Genomic DNA, 18591 nt, shown 5'->3' with positions numbered 1-18591 from the left:
CTCAGTAAGATACAGAACTCGATTTAGCAAAAACCCCTTTTAAATTATCTATTATTGTTTTCCCTCACTGGGGTAGCTTGAAAACTCTGTGGTGACATGGCAGTTGTGCCATGTGGACAGGACACAAAGAATTACGAGTCACTGTTGGCAACTTAGGTGGAGAGTTTTCCTTGGTTTATATTGTAAAAGCTGTTTTTCCTCCTATTTTATAATGATAGCCAGAGAGGCTGGAGCTTGAACGCATTTTGTTCATTGCAGATTTTCCGTTAAAAAAAAAAAAAAAAAATCCGAAACCAAAAAGATTTTATACCAAGAGCTAATCCTAGGAGGTCTGGGGATAGTATTCTGTTAAAGAAGGTAAATGAATTCTTGCTGTACAGAGCTTGTACGGAATGATTTGGGTTTTTTTTTTGTTGTTAGTCATGTTAATTGTTGTAGGTCTTTCATGTAGTATCTCAGCCTGAAAATCCTCTTTCCTGAGTTTCACCTGCTTTTTGAAATGAATGAGCACTGACTCTGTCATTGAGTCTGTAGCAACAAACGCCATTCAACTCTGGGTGTTTTAGTGTGGAAAATTCACTCACAAGTAATACTGAAGAAGTGCATGTACACTCACCCAAATGTTCACAGCAATTTTAAGTTGTAACTTCAATTCCAAATGAGCCCGACATATTTGATCTTAAAAAAAAATAAAAAAGTTAGTTTTTCAGATTGTAAGATGTAAACGTAAATGAAAACGCACCACCCTACCATCCCCGAAATCTTAGAAATTAAAATTGTTCTATCAGTGTTTTATATGTAACCTTTTTCTCTCCAAATGTTTGTGCCTCACTATTCTTCCTGCCCCACCACAAACGCCCAGAAAAGCACACGGCTGCAAGTGCCAGGCACTGGTTTCTTTCGAACTGTGAGTTGGCGCCGAGTCGTGTTCGGCGGGACACAGCGCAATCTGTCAGACCAGTTCTGGTCTGCATCCCCTGTTCGTCCCTACACTGGTGCATCCAGTCATTGCAAGCATTTTACAGCTGGAATAGGGTTATTCGTGCTTTCCTTTTTTCAATCCAATACGTTCCTGTTATAAAGGATTCTGTTTCATAAAAAAAAATAGTAATCTGTGCAATTTCTGATACAGAGGTCATGGATGTGTGTGCTTATAATACACACTACCTTTTGTCCTAGCAAACTTTTCTGAACATAATTCGTTACTTTGTGCTACAGTCAGGATTTAATTGTTCCTAAGGTGGTCTTCTGTATGCTGAGCATTCAGTTATATAGTCAGTTTTACTTATTTGCAAAATGCTATTCTGGGCATGTCTTAACTAGATAGAAGATTTTTATTTGCTTTCCCAACCTGGAGAGGCAGGGAGCGAAAGTCATGACATAATTCTAAATATATGAGATGTCATTGCTTAATGAAAGCCTGAAAATGCCACACAAATGTGATTTCCTCCTCTATTTTGCTGGAAATTATGGTCAGTTGAGGCAATCAGGATCAAATTTGAACTCTGTAAATTGTGTTCCTATAACTGATACCAAAATACCTAAATACAGTAATGAAAATGAGATTTCTATTCAAAATGTTCTGCATAGCTGTTTTACTTACTCATACTTGAGTACAGTAAAATTAAAATGATTGGGGTTTGTTTGTTTTTACCCAAGGCTATATGTTAGCTCAAATGTATGTAAATGAATAAAATGATTTTAATATCTTTAGTTATTTCATCAGTCAGCATGTACATGATACCTGTCATAAAAACAAAACTGGAGGGAACCACCATTGGCAGTATATGAGTAATTGAAGTATCTACCAGTTAGGTGAAATTAGGTGAAAACCAAGGAGTTTGGCTTTTCTAAGAGTACCCTCAGTTTTCCGTGTGGAGCTTGTGTCTCAGGCAATCAAGTTTTGCCAGAGGGAGAACAAAAGTCGGTTTGGCAATGGAGAAATGGTGCACCCAGAGTAGAGAGGTATCAGCGGACAAATGATAATTCCCATTTTTCTTTTCTCCATTGCTTATTAGACTGTGCTGTAGTTTATACCCTTCCCATTCTTCCTGCCTCCTGTATCGCTGTAGGCCTTTACGGGAAGGAGAAGTGCTCCTGAAGAACCTGGCTGCTGTTACTACAAGGTTTCTGTTATATAAATCAGTTGGAGATACGATTAAGTACGGAAATGCCTTTTTCTGGAGAACTTTTTAGAAAGGTACTGCACCCCCAGTGGACCCTAGTAAAATGAAGTGCATAATTAGCATAAAGAATTGATGGAGGAAAGATGGGGTGCTCACATTGTTGCTTGATAAGAATTGTTTTTATTTGCTGATACATGTTGGTGAGAGATCTGGTGTCATTGCTGAAGATATGGAAATGAAATCTGAGATAACCTCTGTTCTATAACATAGTACAAAATGTGAGGTTGGAAGTACAGCATAGTGAAAGGAACACTATCCAGATGGCACCGTGGTGACAGGCTTTATATCAAAGAGCAGCTGAGGTAAAATAAGAGCGGGCAAGAGAGGGCCTCTGAAAATCACTGATGCTGTAATGTAACTCTCTCTTTATAGAGAGAATACATTTGCATAAATTCATTGATCAATGATTTTGCTAATCCTGCAGTATTTCAGGCATGTCCCAGCAAATTGATGAACATTTCTATCAATCCTCAGTGTGGATGCCTAATTGTATTACATATTTAGAAAAGATGGATTTTTCCTCTCCTGGAGCATATGTAGTAGTTGAATGCTGTGCTCATTCTCCTTTCCTGCTCCTATTAGGTTGGAGGGTTTTTTTCCCTTTAAGAATAGCCTGGAGCCGTGCAGGCTGCAGAACTTACCAAGATAAGAGCAGTGCCAGGTTAGAAATATTAGTTTCATGAATCACTGACCAATATGTTTTTTGAGGAAGCTTGGGTTTATGGCTTGTATAGTATAAGCCCTTTATTGGTGCTGCAGTCACTGCTCTGAGAGACTCCAAAGTCAAAACTCCAGAAGACACAGAGATTTCTGGCAAACCTTCTCTCCCATGATATTAATTGTTTCATTTGCATGCTTTGCTCATCTTGTGACCTGCCCTCCCTCCCCTTTGACTAATATAGTTTCTTCGTCAGTAATATAAAAGATGTAGAACAAGCATTTTGGCTGTTGAAAGTCAAATGAATGTGAACGACTTAATCCAGAGGACACTCAACAGTATATTTAACGCAGACGTGCAGCTCAACACTTTAACTGAAAGCTGAGCTGAAGACTACGATGGGAATAAAAGTCCTCGCAGATAAAGTTGAAGTGATGACAGAGTTCTGAGGGGAAGTTACAAGTTCAAGGTAGATGAGTAGTCATTTTATGCCATAGCTTGCAATTCATTGTTTATGTGACTCCCCAAAGCAGCTGGATGACGATATTACGGTAGCTGGGTGTAATCCTGTCGGCATTAGTAAGGCCTGTTTGGCTGGGGGAGGAAGCGTCACACCTGTGTGGCGCAGGTTTCTGCGATATCGATATCAATCTCAAATATACCTGGATGTCCTCAGCCCTTCTGTGACACCATCTGGGGTCCAGAACTGAAGGTGAATGTGGGAACTCCTGCTTGCTTTGGGGTCAGTCCCCACAAGAGCAAAAAAATGATGATTTAAAAAAAAATGTTTCAAAAGGCACAATGGTTACCTTCTTTTTTTTCTGTGTGCGATTAAAGTTATTGTTTATGACTATAGGGATAGAAATGCTTTGTCTTTTTCAGAGGTTGCGTTTGTCCCTCTGCTGTGCTGGTAGAACGACATAGACAAAGGCTCTGCGCTGTAGCCAGCCTTTGTACAAGAGAGGACTCAAAAGCCTGGTTTCTCTGGAAAGAGAGAATAAAATTATCATGGGAGCTCTTTATACCAGAATTGTTGGTCTGCCACTTCAAGTGTTGTGTCAGATATTTAACCTCAAACAGTAGCCACTGGGATCAGGGTACTAGGCGTTACTTATTATTAGCATTATCCAATATTTGTAGCTGGGACAATAATGTTGTATCTGTAGTAAATTAGAAATCAAAACAGTAATATGGAGATAGTTAGCTTGCAAGTGAGGTAGATAATTATATCTGCACTGAAAAAAAATGCATAGGTAAAAGCTTCTTCTGATCTAAAAATCAAGTAGTGTCTCTTTTTCCTGCTGTTCGCAAGGTTATGCCTATAATGTAAGTATATATGTGTGTAAGTATATATCATGAAAAGAGCATGTATGTTTAAATCAGGAAAAATAATCTTTAGATCCTTGAAAAGAAAGGCATATGATTAGTGTAAATTAGACTTTTTTTATGTAGTGTATACAGTTCTGTGTTTAAGAAAAAAGAAAATTTAAGAGCTGCCTTAAAGGCGGAAGTATGAAACAATTTTAAAGTAATTTGAAGCCAAATAATCACAATTTCTATGTTAATTTAGTTATCATAAATGAAGCAATTTCATGTTAACTGGTTCAATACTTTTGAAGTGGAATTACATTTCTTAAGTTTCTGTTTTGAGGTGAAAATCCGAATGCATTGTTTTAGTATGACCGACGGATGGCCACGCTTAGGACATCTGCAGGTCCCTAGAAACAAATTTTAAAATGCTGTAAGGTCATCCAGAAACCTTTGCTGTGATATGCCATGTTGCTCTTGAGTATTTTAGAGGTACCTCAGAAAATAGCTTGGTCAGTTGAAAGAACATCAAGTGACATGGCTGCATAAAGCCACTGAAGGAAACAACGAACAGTAGTGCCATTAATTTTTAAAAATTGCTCGCATCCCTCTTGTCTTCACAGTACTAGGTGGTGTGAGATATCTGTGGTTTGCTAGTGCCAGACTGTGGCTGAGATTGGGATTTATTTGAGGGTAAAATAGAAGAGAACATTGTAGAAGACAGGTTGGTGGCAGTGATAAAGGGATGTAGGAGCATGTACTGAACAAGGTCTTTGTTCACCAGATTGGTAATTTAGATTTGCTTTTACATCTTTTGCCATTAGAATCTTAGATTGTTCCTGTCACCAAAAGTGCTTTTTTGGGAGAAGGGAGGGTGGGAAAGCAGACCTTGTTCATGGCTTTCAGCTTTGGACATGGCTACCGTGATCGATAAATTGCCGCAATGCAGCATCTCTGCGACGATGCTTGAAGGCCGCTGAGAAGCCCTCGTTGGTGCAAAAGGCAGTTGCGGGCTGGGCGGGCTCTGGGGAGGGGGGTAGTCCACTCCGCGAGCACCCGAGCTTCTTACTGGCTCCTCGGGCAATTTCAGTGATGTCTTAAAAGGGTTGGATCCATTTTATCTGCGAGACACACCGTCTTCCCGTCCACGGCTAGGGTGTTAGAAAACAGGTGAGGCACTTCAGCTAATACTTAGGCTGAAACAGTTAGGACAGACTATCCACAATGGCAGTTATATTTTATTTTGTATGCATGCAGATGTTACAGAGAAACAGCCGTGTATGGAGAACAATTGACTCCTTTTATTTAGCTACTTCTTGTGCTTGTAGAATATTCCTGAACAGATCATGAGTGCTTCGAATTTTTTTCTGTGTGTATTTTATTTTGCACTTTTTCACTCTGTGGACTGAACGCAAATGAAACACTGTGAGTATTTGCTATTCAAATTGTTACGGTTTCTTAGCTGTATTGCATACGCATGCATGAATATAAGCAGGTATTGCTGCTTCTCATGGGCAGGTGGTGTTTGGGAGAAATTTAAAAATTGGAAAGATAGGGTTTTTTAAACATATTGACCTTTTTCTTGTGTGATGCACACAAACGCTGTCTAATGTATTATTAAAAGAAAAACTCAATGTTTAATTCCTGATGGAAAGCAGATCCCTTTCCAGCTTCACCAAGGAACACGTAATTGCCCTTGTCTAGGAGCTACGTGTTGTCTTTGTTCTTTCAAAACGTTTCTTTCCTCTATAAACGTGACTTTTCCTTAACAGCTGTTCATACATGCAAGTCTGAATTCACAGAATGTGTATATCACACATTCCCTATTTCATTCATGTGGATTTATATTAGCCTATATATTAGCCTTAATTTCCAGCATGTATGAATTGGAGGTAGGGACATCACATACCGTTTGAATATGAAATTATTCCACAAATGTGGTTGCATTTCTTGCATTTTGGGGAGTTCCCTCCCATTTAAAGTTCCTTCCCACTTAAAGTTCCCTCTTTAAAGCATTTGCTTCTTTTCCTTCCTCTGCTGTCAAAAGTTGCGAATTGCCTTTGCAGTTCCGTGCCACGCCGTGCCCATTGTCATGTTGCCAGAGCTAGGAAAGATCTCTTCCGGCTGCCCTTTCCCAGTGGGAATGCCAGTGGCCTTGGGATCCGAGGGGCAGCTGAGACACCGGGCTCCTGAAATCAGGGGGCTGCTCTGGCAGGAGGAGTAAGGGGCATTATTTTGCCTGCAGGACCCGGTTGGTCTGCCGTCGGAGGGAAATGGAAACCAGGGGTTCTGGCAGCCCGCTCTCCATGGATGCCAGTCGCCTGCCTCCCAAAAGGCTTTTGTAAAACCTCGTGCGCTGACACCCAGACACTCAGGCTAAACTGCTGCCAGTGCCATTTCCATTCAATGTTGTATTCATGCTTCCCAAGCAGCTGTCCGCTGCAAACACGGGGTTTGCCAGCTCGTCCCTGCTTTGGTCCTAGCGGTCAACGTAGGACTAGCAGGAATCCGCAGTCCCTCAGGCAGTGGCGCATTGCGGCAGCTGATGAAGTGGCAACGGGCTGGCACAATGACTGTCCCAAAGAGACTGACTATTGCCACATAGTCCCTTTAATGGATGCAGAAGTCTAGTTTTTGTCACTTTCTCTAGCTCTGAAAAGACAACTAATTTCTATTTCTCACTTGGAATGACTTTTCTGTTCCTGGGTGTGTTACACCAACAAATATTAAAGGACTTGTTTCTTATGGTAGGGAAATCTATCAAAATAGAGGCTTTGACCATAAGGTTAGAGCATTAAGGTTGCAGTGTACTCAGGATGGGACAAATTGAAACATGGTTTTGAAGAATGATACTGTTCCTTTCTGATCCAAATTTAATCAGTTTCTTTAGAATTTCTTTTGGTGGAGTCCTGTAAGGAAACCACTGTGCTCAGCTGACTGAATGCTGAAACCTTTTACCTTGGAAGTCTCCATCATTAAATGCCTTTAGCCTGAACACATGGCAAAAGTTGCTTGCTCCTTTCAAATTAGAGAGTTGGACTGTGTTAGTTTGAATTGGATTATGTCTATAAGACTGCTTTAGCTTCAGAAAGGACTAACCAGAAACAACTGTTCAGGCAGGAACCTGAAAAACCGTTTAATTTTGCTGAAGTTCTGATGCATTGAAGCTAAGGTTTGTATGATCTGAGTCTGAATTGTTGATTCTTTTTCATCCTTTCCATAAACACACTCTCGTGGGCTTTCAGACCTCTGTATGCATCGAGAACCCAATCCAGTTTCCATTGATTTTGGCAGGTGTAGCACAGAATCCATAAACTACAGTACCTGACAGGCATGCAGCTGGGTAACACCAAGAGCCATTTTTAGTAAGAGACATCTCTGTATAACCTCTGTATCTATTTAACAATTATTTTCTATGAAAGTAATATAATTCTGTTATTAATTTAATTATATTAATTCATTGAACAAGAGATTTTTTTAATGAATCTACAACCCAAAATCTAGGTGAGTTGAAATTGGATACAATTATATTTTTGATCGCTGTGGCTCCTGTAAAAATCTGTGCCTAAATAAATAGATTGCAGGGACTAGATTCACTCCCTGCTGAAATCAGCAACAGGATTTGCACTGACTTCAGTGGACATTGGTCTGGGTATTATGATAACTGGACTTGTTCCCAGTGGTTCTAGACAATAGTATCAGCCCCGGAAACTGGGTACCATAGAGGAACATCAAAACCACCCTGATGATATAAAACATTTATTTGGTGTTTGCAGAAATACTTTTATTTCTCTGAGTCCAAATACTTCCAGAAAATTATGGATGTAATTGGGACATAGAGCCACAGCAGTCATTCCTGGTAGAGTGTACTGAAAAATGTGTAGCCTTTGGGCAAAGACGTGAGAAAATTTCTCGATTCAAAAAAAAGTAAAGGCAATGTTTCCTGTGCCATCTTTGAGTTTAGCAAAATAACTCATTGGAGAATCCTTAATTTAAAAACAAAGCAGTGGCAGAATAATTTCAGTCTGCATTCTTTTGTCTTTGTACCAATACTTTTACAACTAAAATTTCCATTCAGGCTGAATTGAATTTGTATTTTCTGCCTAGAATTAGAATGTCATGTAAAAGACTAAAAAGTTGATTGAAATTTCTCTTAAAAAAAAAAAAAAAAAAGCTTTTTAAACTCTGACCGGGCATAGGCGTTAGAAAGAATTAAGAGGTGCAACTCATACCTGTATTTTGTACAGCTGATAGAGGTGATTTGATCGTGTGGGAAAATAGATGTGTCTTTCTGTATACAGAAAGAGCAGACTTCCTTAAGGGGAAGCGGTAAGACGTTTCATGAAAGACCATGAGAATGGCATTCTTGACTTAACATCTAACAAAGTCCACAACCTAAATGAATTGTCTACCCTCATTCTCTGTATAACCTTTATTATATGTTATTTTACCTTATCTTGGCTTGGCCTATTTTATTTTATTCTGTTTTCTACTTTATCTTGTTTTAGCATATTTTATTTATTTGCATGTCAATGTAAATAAGTAAATTCAGGCATAATGATACGTACGTGCACATACAAAATAAATGCCGGGCTAAAGGTAACATTGGAAACGTTTGAGCATTGGTCACCAGAATCTTTTCTTTTTGTCCCGCTTATGTACAAACGACAATACAATCTTTGATTGTACAGGCACGTACGATTTTTTTCTGGCCTCTTTTACCCATTTGCACTGGTTCCTAGTCCCAATCTCTTTACTGAGATAGCTTGCCCGAGCATTTTCTTAGCTGCAGGTCCTGCCTTTCCCTCTCGTCTGCTCTGAGCCTCAGCTCCTGACCTCGCCAGGCCCACAGACTCCAGCCAAGGCACAGCCAGTCTCTAGGGACAGTTAATGCAGCAATTACAGGACTTAAGTTAATATGCCCTAAAGTTATCGCTATAGGCAAATGTAATCACCCTGGTTCTTGCTGGGTGACAAAACAGGGATTTTAAACAAAGAATTTGTTATTATAATAACCCAGTTTCCCCAAAGCCTGATGTTTTTGAAAGTAATCTCACTCCTTCAAGGGGGAGAAAAGAATCTGCCATAAACATCTGGCCTTTATAATGAGCTTAAATAGTTAAAATCTGACAGTTATATGCAAATTAAAATCAGCCACAGAATGGGCAATTGTAGCAGTAAACGCTGCTGGCAATTTTGTGCGTAGTTCCATACTAAGCTTATTTATTTTTTTCATACATTTCTAAAAAGAACATTTTCTTTCCTCTGACTAGTCGTGTTTCTGATGTCAGCTTCCCAAGTTAACAATGCTAGAGCCTCTCACGTTGCTCTGATGAGAACATTTGTGAACACATCGGCAAAAGACTAATACTAGAACAGAAACCACAGAAATTGGCAGCTAGTTGTTTTTATTTATTTCAGTGGATTTTACATGTCACCTGGAGACTATTTAGAAGATTATTTGCCTGGGCTAACATTGTGCTTAAAAATAGCACATATATAGTCCCAACTCACTTTAGAGTTGGGTACAAATATTGAGACAAAACCCCAGCTGTTATTGCTTTTGCTGCTAATTTGAGGTGTCAGATCAGAGCTGTACTGCTGTATGTCAGTGAATAAGGCGCCTTGTGAGATCATTATGTTTCCTAACAGTTCAGAGTAATGGATTAATCAGTGCAGCATCAGTTGCTTTCATTATATGCCCACGTGGTAGTTACGGGCTTTAAGCTAAACAATCTGTGCAGAGATCACAGGATTGAGTACAAGAGGCACTCAGGACTCACCAAAACTCTGAAGAGATCCAGTTGGGTTTTGGACCTTGCCTAACAAGCAAATCTTGGAGGCCTTCAAAGACAAGGGTGAGGACCATGCTCAGAGCTGGGGTATAGAGTGCCAAAGCCATTTTGCTTTTTCATCAGAGGCCATGAGAAGCAGTAAATATTTAATTTAATGCAAATTCCTTCTGACCTGTGTGAAAAATAGCTCTGTTTTACAGCTATTGAAAATATAGCTCCTTTTACCCTACAATCTCAAAGTTAATTACAAACATTAATTATGGCAGCATATAAAATTCAAGTCTTGGCTTTACTGCTAAAAATAGATTTAGATTTAGATTCACTTTTTTCGAATTGGTAAAATGCCCCTGCTGTTAGTTATATTAGGAGGTACGTAAAGGCTGGAAGGGGTCTGAAGTTGTCATCTTGAGTCTCTCCCTAGGGCAAGACCATAGAGTCCCATGCTATTCGTGCCAGGGATTTGTTTAGTCTTATTACAGGCTTCCGCTGCTGATGGCTGCGCACTCTGTAGCAGCTCTTTGCTGTATTTTTCCTGTTCTTATTGTAAGAAATATTTCCCCTATATATAATCAAAATTCCCCTTTCTGAAATTCTAACCAGTTACTGCTTTGCTTAACCCTTGTTGAATACAAGGAATGGAGAATTTCTTTTCCCTTTGCAATGACTTTTTCTGTAGTTGAGAGAGGTTTAAGAGTGATATGACTGCTAACGTAGAGGTCTACGGTTCTGTCACTGTTAGTGTTAAATTTTGCTGCTAATGCAGTCATGCAAATTCATGTTTCATCTCTAGTATTTCAGACAGACCCCAATATCCTCCTCTTTGTGTTCATAAATACCGATGGAGATGTCTAATCATAGAATGGTTTGGGTTGGAAGGGACCTCAAAGATCATCTAGTTCCAACCCCCTGCTGTGGGCAGGGACACCCTCCACTAGACCACGTTGCCCAAAGCCTCATCCAACCTGGTCTTAAACACTTCCAGGGATGGGGCCTCCACAACCTCTCTGGGCAACCTGTGCCAGTGCCTCACCACTCTAACAGTAAAGAATTCCTTTCTAACATCTAATCTAAATGGATCCTCCTTCAGCTTAAACCCATTACCCCTTGTCCTGTCACTACACTCCCTCATAAACAGTCCCTCACCATCTTTCCTGTAGGCCCCTTCAGGTACTGGTCAGCCACAATCTTGCATGTGTTCAACAGTTTCAGTCCACATGTACACTGTGAAAAGATCCCTTCGCATATTTTTATTTACCACCACTCCATTGCCCCCCAAAGCTTTGGGGTCTCGGAGAAGTTGTCTTTCTGTGACCTCCAGAGCCAGACTGTTGTGTCCCCTTCTGAGCTCCGCTGGCAACTTGGAGTGAGCTGCTCAATCTTTTTTTTTTTTTTTTTTAATCAGTTCACCCACTTCTGAACAGAAATAACATATCAACAAAACTATTTACATGAGAGGCTTAGTTATGCTTGGAGCTGTCTTGGTTAAGTCTTAATAAATTTTCCAGTCTCATTTACTGGATGTATAGTTGCACTGGGGATAGGAAGCCTGGAAACTGTGGCAGTTGTAATCGGGGAGTATGACAGTAATTCACTCTTGGGAATGTCACAAGCCTGCAGATGCACCATTTGTAGCTATCCATTGCATGCACATAGATAATAATCTTGCATTAGGCCCAATTACATGGTGTTATGGACACACAACACACAGATTACATACACAGCCAACGAGCAGACTGTGATAAAGCAGTGGTGTAATTGAAGGAGACAGAAGGAAATGTTAGACTTGTTAGCGCTCAGTGCTGCAGCACCCGATACGGCTGTTCCGCACCAGCCTTGCCCATTTGCTTTTCTGCTCCGTTTCCAAGTCTCACTTTCAAAATATAGGTTTATCACAGAGTGAGCTAACTCAGCACCTTGCTCTTTCCACGGGGTATTTAGAGAATTTTCAGTGGGGAAAAGGAAATGAAACATCATTGCTTAACTGAGAGCGAAAGCCCATAGACACATAGAAGTATGTGCTGCCAAATGAGGACTGTTGTTTGCAGAATCAAATCATCTATGTTAGAAGCCTGGAAAGAATCTCCAGTGCCCAAACGTAAAAGGCATTCAAACCTAGAAATATAATAAATGAGCTGGTGCCTTTTCAGATCTCTCTCTCTTCATTTACCTATCAGTAAATGGGTCTGAATATTTCTTTCTAACTGAGAATTTTGCAAATGCTGCAACGTCCGGTGATCAGCCAAATGTGACACAAAAGCAGCCTGGCATGTATCAAAAACCTGAATGGCCAGCACAGCAGACCTCTAGTAACTATGATAGGTGCTTATTAAGGCTTGGGGAAAAGTGTTAATCAAAAATTTAATCTACCATATAATTTCTCAATTTGATTAGCTGTTTGTGCTAATCAGCTGCAGAAATGGAATGTGAAAGAATCAGTCTCTGTTACCATCAAAAAACAAAGGATGTCTTCAGCATACCACATGTTCGCCCCTTCCCCTTTCATTTTAATCCATTCAGATTGTAAACAAGAAGCATCGCTGTGGATGTAGTACTGATGCGTAGCTAGTAATCTGCGTACATTATGAAAATGCCTTGTACTCAGAAAAAAAGACATTTGCATAATGGTTTTTCCTTTGCCAATGATAAAACAGGATCCCATAACTTTTTTAAGCTGGGATGTAGCAGGTGGTATTGTCATCAGTGTTATGTGTTTAACAAAAAACCCAACCCTCCTATGTATTTTCCCACTTGAAATGTGACTGGAAAACATTAAGACAGTTACTATTTTACAGTGTACTTCCTGAAGTACTAATTGAAGAAATGAAATAGTTAATATTTCAGATAATTCTGTTATGTTGCTTAACTTTTTCTGGCATCATTGCCAGAAGATTTTCTTCATATCTAGTACTTAACTGGAACAGAATATTGTAATGAAAGTATTATTATTTCAGATGAATAAGTCACCAGGCATTCTGATATTCATGATATGCTTTTAATGATATCATTTATTGAACTCCAAGTAAGGGAAACAAAATCTGTGTACTCTGTAATTTACGGAATTGAGAGTGTTTGACTATTGATCTGACAGCCTGGGATTTCTGCTCTCTGAATTAGTCCAAGGAACACGAAGGGATGCTTAGAGTTCCTGAGTTTTTAAAATAAAATACTTGTGTTAATAGTAGGGTGCAAAATTTAAATCCCTTCCTTTTTTTTCCATAAAAGTTGTATGATTTCTTCTAGCATTAGGAGTATATTTTTCTTCTGACTCTCCTGTAGTCCTGAATACCTGTATTCCTGTTTAAGAGGGTGGAGAAAGGAGTAAAGAATAATGCATAAATATTATTTAAAAAATACACACATGACAGTAATTTCTACAGGTTAAAGATTTTAATGTAATTACATTGAGTCTGGAATTAACAGCTCCTTGTCAGGGAACTACAGTGGTACACATGAATTTGGAGCAAGTCAGAAGAGAACAGAAATGCAACTGCACATAGTTAAATTTGAACAAGGAGTTGGAGGAAGGAGATAGGTGATTGTTTTCAAATCGTGACAGGATTGCAGAGTGAGCGTTCTTTCCTTTAAAAAAAAATCTGATTAGTAGGGGCTATAAATCAACTTTATTCTTCTGAAAGAAGAAAGCAGCTCCATGCGTGCCTCTAACCAGTTTGGGCAACTGGCAGAGGAGTGAGTTAGTAGAGCAGTTCCTCTGGGGTTGTAAATTGAAGTCAATGGGACTATGACAGTTCATACCAGCGGAGGATGTACCACCTCGAAGACTGCTGATCCCACGTTATGCGTCTTCCAAGTAGTCCTTGGAGGATCCTTAGGACTGCTGCAGTCTGCTTCTGCTTAGCTGGCAAAATCTGACAAGGATCACGGCCCAAGGTGGGAGGTTTCCTGGCATAAATAATATTGTCTATAACCTTAGTTTCCTGATTCAGCATTTTGGATGTGAACAGTTTACAGGGAGAGGACTTCTAAATGAGAGGACAGTGCTTTTTCAAGGGACAAGGGTATATTGGGCTTTGGAAGAGGTGGGAGGTATAAGGCTGGGGAGAAACCAGCAGAATACAAGTTTCCCCATCGAATGTTGGAGGAGTCAGAAGATTCTGGAAGTTTTCTGCTTCTCACAGCTTCCTGGTGTTTGTGCATCTGTTTCTATGGATTTGAATCTTAGTTGGATCAAAATGAGACCAGGGTCTTGAAGCAGCTGGCAGTTGACTGGAGCACAATTTATTTTTTCCCCTTAATGTGTTAAAAATGTCACTGTATTGTGTGCTTACCCATCACATACTCTTGAAAATCGTTGCTGGGAAGGCTTTGTGCGCATGACAGAAAGCTTTGCAAAATGCCTCTGGAGCACACCTCTACCTGAAATCGTCCCCATTGAAAAGCCAAAGACCTCTTGCTGTGTGGGAGCTGCGTGCTCTGCACAACCAGAGCAGCAGGGTTAAATTCCTGCAGCTACGAGTGGGCTGTAATGCAGACAGTTCACTGTCAATTAGTGCCCTTTGCAGTGTTTGGCCTTATTTGTCCTGAAATAATTGAGGTTATCATAGATGTTTTATTGCCTTCATTATGGTTAACATTTAAATATCAATGAAATAGTATGCTACTAAGTCATCTGTGCAATAGCTATCTGCTAGAGTTATCCCTGAAATTTGTGTTTAAGGAGTATATTAATTCAGCACTGACTTAGGATTCTTAGAAGGAGGGTTATATATTTAGTGATGAATTATGGGAAACTTTTGCTTATTAGGGGCAAAACCTGAGCCACTCTCATCTGACACAGTGTGAGTAGAAATACTGTGTGATTGGAATAATGCTTTGTCTGTTAAACAGAAATATTTTAAGAAATTAAAAAATATTTTTGAATCATCAAATCAGACAGTAAAGGCTGACCTTTCCACATCCAGATGAAGAATTGCTCTGGGAGACAGGGATTTGTTCTCTACCCTCAGTTAGCGCAGGAGGAAGCTTGCTGTCACGTCCTGTTCTGCCTAAATCTAATCCATGTCCTTTTGAAATCAATAGGAAGTCTTCCTTGAATTCCTATGGTTTCTATTGACTCCTACAGTGCCATGCGTGACCTATTCAGACATCAGCTATGGATGTGATTTCATTTTTGTGAGCTGACTTTACATGTGGCTTTTATTTATAAGTGTATACCTAAAATCTTCCAACCACGTGCATAGCTCATTTTTATGTAACAGACAACTGAGGCAGAGGGTGAATTATATTTTTATGTTTAGAGAGAACAAATAGTGGTGCAACTAGAAATTCCATTTGTGAGCCCTGTTTGAACTTCCCAACATGCATGTGCAAATGCAACTAGCAAATAAATATAGATATTGAGGAATGAGTGTGTTGATGTATATATGTATGCACCCTTATAAGAGGTTTTGTTCACTTTCTGAAATTGTTGTACGTGCTTACATTGGCTAACTGTCCACAAAAGACTTTGGTTTGCATCACTGGCTAAATAAGGGACTCAAGCAGTAGCAATTATATGACAAAGCAGTTCATTTTGCGCCATATAAACTGCCACAGTGGGACATTTATGTTGTCATCGTGACATTAGCAGGAATTCCAAGGTAGAGCTTTTCAGCACTACAGAAATACTCTCATACTCATTGCGTTCACTCCCAGCTGAAGCAGTGGCGTGTGCAGATTGTGATGCACGGCTGATGAAACGACATGGCTGATAGCTTACTTTCAGGTTTACTTCTGAAGTTGACAGGATTTTCCGCGTCATCTTATCTCCTAATTTTATAATAGACTGTTTGAGTCTTTGCATATTGAGAAATTGAATACACAAACCCGTAATTTTGTATACCTGTTGATCCCAATACTTAGCTATGTGATTCTAGTCCAATGTTTGGCATCATCAAGTTTTCTAGAGGGTCTGGAATGAATACTATATATTATACTCTAAGCCAAGATGCACTAAGGCCCTACAGCTCTTATCAGCCTGGTCTGCGAATGTGTGTGACTGGACTGACACAGATCTCTGGGAACAGATCTCACATGCAGACTCCAGATTTCCAAAACTTTGTTTTTATTAACATAACTCACTCTGCTTATGCATTTGGAAAGGATAGGTAATTTTGCTCTGTTGGTGCAGTTTGCTGTCATAGGTAAGTTGACAGCCCCCAAGCTGGCTCCAGATCGATAGTGCATCCATCTGGTGCAGGGCTATGCTGAAATACCAGCTACGGTCCTAGTAACAAAGCAGGCGTGTTCTGTCCTGCTGGGCTGCGGTGCAGCGGCAACACAAACACACTGCTGCCAGTGTCAGAGCCCACTCACACACCTCTCCTGAGCGTGCCTGCGCACAGCGGTGTTACCCTCCAACCTCCTGGCTTTGCCAGTATGCTTATGTGTCCTCCTATGTACCAGAAAAACAGTCTTAATAGGGTGTAATCTAATTTAGCTTTAATCTGCTGATGTTGTAGACGATAGTTTTGCCAAGGGACTTCTAGGCAGAATTGTAAAAATGTTTTTAAATTGGCAGATGACCAAGAGGGCTACTTAACATCTGTAAGTGTCTTCAAGAGCTTTTGATTAAATGTCCTATGTAAATACATAACATTGGAACAACTAAATAGTTCAGGGAAAAGAGTAACATGGCTTTGGGTTGCTTCAGCAGGTATTTTCTTCAACACGTACACAAACGCACAAAAGCACTATCTTCTACCAAAGTGATGCTGTGGAGTGCCGTGGCCCTCGTACAAGGCAGAGGTAGCTCTATGCGGTGCTGCTATGGACATCTCACCTTTCAAATAGGCAGCTGCAGCCAGCAGCAGGACCTGGAGCCATCACCAGCCCCATCAATTCTCGTGACAAACCGGGCTACTGTATTTGGTGCACTTGGAACATGGCCATTATGCCCTGTTGGAGTGCTTTCCATTTCCTGTGCCATCTTGATAAACTTTATAGCCTCTAATTTGCTAGAGAGTCATTGATATAATTAGGAGCAACATAAATGGGAGCAGCACACTCAGCTGATGATAATCAAATCAGTTCATTTTTCATAAGAAGCACTAAGGGGGTCCCTACCAGCAGCTGAGGTCATTTTCTCTTTAAGCTCTGCTTTGATAGAGCAGCAGAAATCGTTACATGCCTGGGTCACAACCTGTTTTCTTACAGTCTGTTCCACTACCCATATATTTTTTCATAAGGAAACCAAAGAAAGGGTACCCGTGCGAGTGTTTTCAAAAGGGCAATTTGAGCTGTCTGTCCATGTAAGCTGGCTGCGTTAACAAGCCTGTGAGAGTCAACAGCTCTCTTTTTGCATGAGAACGAGCGCTCTAAGTGCAAAGCTTCCGTGTTGCGGCATTTGAGTTTGAAGTTCCTCCACTCAAGTTGCGCCAGGTTTTCAAGCAAAGTGGTGGCTTAACCAAAAAGTCTGACTCTGTTCTAGTAGTTGATAAAAACTCATCTCCTGTGCTCCTTGGTTCTCAGACATGGTAAATAATAACCTTTATCCATTTTATGCAGCTGTTGGTTGCTTTGCCCTAACAATATCTTTCATGATATGTCACAAATTGTCTGAGGTATCGGTCAGCATGTCTTACTGCTTGCAGCCTGGCAGATTTATTACCAAGAGTTTTAGCAGTGTTTCTGTAAATACTGTGTTGGTGAAGAAATGTAAATAATTGATCAATTATTCTCTTTCTCTTTTTTTTCCCCTCTTAACAGTACTCTCAACAATAACAACATCACCCGCATTCCTGTTACCAGTTTCAATCACATGCCAAAGATCAGGACTCTGTGAGTAATATCTTCAGAAACAAAAAAAAGATGATGGTGTAAGCCAAATCCGTGGATATTTGTCATTTTATGATAATCTTATTTTAGTCTCTTCCCCCTACTCTGTTGCACAAGGAGGTCAGTGAAGCAGCCTGACACCGAGGGCTGTGGTGGGGGCAGCCTCGGGCTCCTCTGTGGGGACAGGGACATCAGCCCATGGGTGGGGACCTGCTCAGAGGGGGCCAGTGGCCACAGGGGTGGGCTGGGGCAGGACTGGAGACCCGCACCACTATGGCCTCACTGGGGCAGGGCTGGGAGCCCCGGGCTGCGCTGGGGTCCTGGGCCAGGGCTGGGCTGGGGAGGCCAGGCAGGGTTGTGAAGGCTGCTGGTGCCCTCGGGGCCCTGGCAGCGAGTTCATTGGATTTACCCAGGGTTAAGTAAGATTCAGGTTTGATTTTGAATTTAACGGGAACTGAATCTGGAAATTTTTTCCCATGAGAAAAATCCGTAATGTGAAAATATGTTCCAAGCTGGAATATCATCAAAATTGAGAAAACTCCTCAGATGGATCAAATTATTTAATCTTGTTAACATCCTGCATTTAAATCCTGTTTCTTCTTTTCAGATTCAGAATACTAATTTATTAAACAAGAAATTTTTTAAAGAACTTGAAAAAAGCTTCTCTTCCAGATGCTTTCTGAAACAAAATGTCACTCATTCTGATGCATTTTTTATAAAAGCTTCTCTTACATCAAATCCATTTTTCTACAGCAGACACCATTCCACTAGAAAAGCTCTGATCGGCTTTAGTAGACCAAAATACAAAGATTGTGAAATTAGACTGTGTGCATTTGTATAATTTAGCCATAGCCTACCAAAACCATTTTCT

General features: G+C 40.3%; 1 protein-coding gene across 4 annotated transcripts in view; it reads left to right on the top strand.

Moving 5' to 3' along the window:
- Window positions 1–18591, top strand: part of SLIT3 (slit guidance ligand 3) — a 528889-nt gene that overhangs the window by 302462 nt on the left and 207836 nt on the right. For all 4 annotated transcript variants that reach the window (XM_054841901.1, XM_054841902.1, XM_054841900.1 and 1 more), the window contains one exon: window positions 17652–17723. In XM_054841901.1, coding sequence (XP_054697876.1) covers window positions 17652–17723 — 72 coding nt within the window. The remainder of the gene's footprint in view (window positions 1–17651; window positions 17724–18591) is intronic.

This window comes from Grus americana, chromosome 14 (genome assembly GCF_028858705.1).
Source record: "Grus americana isolate bGruAme1 chromosome 14, bGruAme1.mat, whole genome shotgun sequence".
Lineage (NCBI taxonomy): Eukaryota > Metazoa > Chordata > Aves > Gruiformes > Gruidae > Grus > Grus americana.
Note: the sequence above shows the minus strand (reverse complement) of the source record. Positions and strands in the feature narration are given on the sequence as shown.